At 43.7% G+C, this 2695-nt stretch overlaps 1 protein-coding gene across 1 annotated transcript; it reads left to right on the top strand.

The window, feature by feature from the left end:
* Positions 1-2084: 2084 nt before the first annotated feature.
* On the top strand, positions 2085-2552 carry LOC103773653 (the record flags this gene model as incomplete). The annotated part of the gene is made up of 1 exon (XM_008941028.1): positions 2085-2552. A coding segment is annotated over one exon (468 nt), but the record flags the coding sequence as incomplete, so codon positions are not given.
* Between the last annotated feature and the right edge of the window lie 143 nt (positions 2553-2695).

The raw sequence follows: 2695 nt of genomic DNA, 5'->3' as shown, positions 1-2695 counted from the left end.
TCTGACTGACTGGGTGTCACTGCTGTGTTGTGACAGGCTGTCCTCTAAGAAGAAATGATTGATGGCGTGTATAAAACTGAGCCATTATATGTGCTGTTTTTATTGAAACAGTGCCTAAATTGTGGGCTGTCAGTCAAAGCACTGATTACTTACACAGTGCTATCAGAAGTGGTGGTGGGTGCAGTGAACAAGGCAGGAGAATAAATGTTTGGTTTGGAGCTTCAAACAGCGTTGTCTGTTACCAGCTTGTATCTAGCCATAATAAAGGGATCCCTCCTCTACATTGCCTAAAGCATGAGGCTTCACTGCAGGCTGCTAGGAGCTCTTTAATACTGACATCAGTATTAAAATGAGTTTCTGAAACAGGCTGAAGACCTTTCCTTTTTCCCCTTGAGAACAGTTCAAGTGGATCTCAGTGCTCTGAGACAGCATTTTTTGTGGCTGAAGAAGCCTCCAAAGGCCTCAGCTGCAGACTCCCACTTCTCTGTGCTTTGTAGACAGTTTGAGGACGCGTTCAACAGGTTTCAGTGAGTGCTGTGGATACAGTGTGTGCCTCACGATGAAGATACAGACCCTGGTCCCCGGGGATATAAATTCAGCCCTGTTTCTGACCTGCTGACAAGTCCTGCATCATGTTACTGCCCGTGCCTGTGCCTGTGGTGTGGAGTTGATGGGATGAACTCTTCAGAGTCACTCTGTGGACGGGTGGAAGGAGAAGCTGCCAAGCTGTGCATCGATGTTTCTGCACTGCATGAAGCGCTGCTGGTGGGCTGGGAAAGGAGACTGATTGATAGAGGACACACCCTCCTTTCCCGACTGCCTCCCCTGTTAGCAGGCTTGCAGGCAGAGTGGGCACAAGGAACAAGCACTGATGCAAAGCATAGATCGCTCCATGGCCCAACAGGAGCCTGAATGACAGAGAGGCAGTGGGAACTTACCTGGTCTTATACCACCTGCGGTGTGTCTGTTGGGTGGGAAACACCTGACAAAGGTTACTATGGCACCGCTGAAAGGTCACCAAAATTTATGCGTTTTACAATGAGACAGAACAAAAAACCCTTGCTTTTTTCCTCTTTTCTGCCTATTAAGTGGAAGAGATAAAAAAGAATGTTCCATTTGCAGTTACAGAGAATAGTCAAATAGTTTAAATTTTCCTTCTTTGCATTTGCTCTTAGTTTTCTAAACCCATTAAGGTTTGTCACATTAATGACAGTTTCACCCAGGTGCTTGTAAGCAATATCCTTGTACAGACAGAGTTTGCATATGCCAAGAAAACAGTCCTTAAGTACACACATCACTTACATGTAAAAAGCTTTTTCTTTTTATGCCTATAATCAGCCTGAAAATGAGCTGTCAGCAACAACCATAGTAGTGGCAGCGCCTGGTTGTAACAACCTTTAAGTATAGCCTTATGAAGTAATACAGAGTTGTTTACAGAATTTGATTCTTCTGCAAAATGAAAATAAATAGTCAAGATTGTATTTCCATTGTCAAAGTACAGCTTGATTGTGTAGAGAGACTGTATAATCATGTTTTTCTTCCATTTCTTCTGACGTGAACATATTAAGTGAGTTTTTTTTTTTTTATTCTTGTACGTCTGTAAATTACAAGTTGCTGTGTAGTAGTTTTACCCACCAAATCCTTTGTTAGAATGTGCTGCATTATTTTGTACTGTACACATTTCAAAATGTGTGTGATTAAAGATAGTTTAAACTGTCATAAATATTATGCTGTAGTTATTTTTTGTAGAGAAAAAAAAATGGAACCAGTACAACCTCTGGCTTCACAAATGAAGCAATTAAGAATGGGTTTATTACTTGGTTGACTTGGTATGACTTAGTTGGATCATCAAGTCCAACCATTAACCTAACTCTAACAAGTCCACTGCCCAGCTGTGTCCCTAAAAACTTTGCAAAATCAAAGTTGGCTTTTCAGTCGTGTAAGAGGTGTGCAATGATGTTTTCCAGCGCTATTTGTGAAATTGACTTTGTTTCCTTTTTAAGGAAATTAATTTGGGGGAAAAGTGCATCTCACAAACTCACTGCTTCTGCTTTCTTCTGACTTTTCCCTTCTCCCTATTCCAGACCAGGATGAGAGAGCAGCGGAGCTCAGCAGGGAGCAGAACGAGAAGACCATTCGCAGCACGCAGACAGCCCTCCGCAATTTCCGCGAGTTCCTCATCTCCAAGTACCCCTCTGAGACTCGGGAGATCTACGTCATCCCGTGCAAAGAGCTTGATGCCTACCTTGCTTCCTTCTTTGTGGATGCCAGACAAAAGGATGGGTCGGAATATGAGCCAAACAGCCTGGCCAACTATCAGTGCGGGCTGGAGCGGTATCTCAAAGAGCACAGGTATGGATACAGTATCACAAGGGATAAGGAGTTCAAGAGGTCCCAGGAAGCTCTAAAGCAAAAGCAGATAGAGCTGAGGTGTAAAGGAAAAGGGAACAAGCCGCACAAATCCATGAAGCTCACCTTTGCTGATGAGCTTATGAGCCAAACAGCCTGGCCAACTATCAGTGCGGGCTGGAGCGGTATCTCAAAGAGCACAGGTATGGATACAGTATCACAAGGGATAAGGAGTTCAAGAGGTCCCAGGAAGCTCTAAAGCAAAAGCAGATAGAGCTGAGGTGTAAAGGAAAAGGGAACAAGCCGCACAAATCCATGAAGCTCACCTTTGCTGATGAGCTTATCC

The sequence above is a fragment of the Merops nubicus genome, unplaced genomic scaffold (genome assembly GCF_000691845.1).
Source record: "Merops nubicus isolate BGI_N331 unplaced genomic scaffold, ASM69184v1 scaffold31265, whole genome shotgun sequence".
NCBI lineage: Eukaryota > Metazoa > Chordata > Aves > Coraciiformes > Meropidae > Merops > Merops nubicus.
This window is presented reverse-complemented; position numbering and strand designations above follow the sequence as displayed.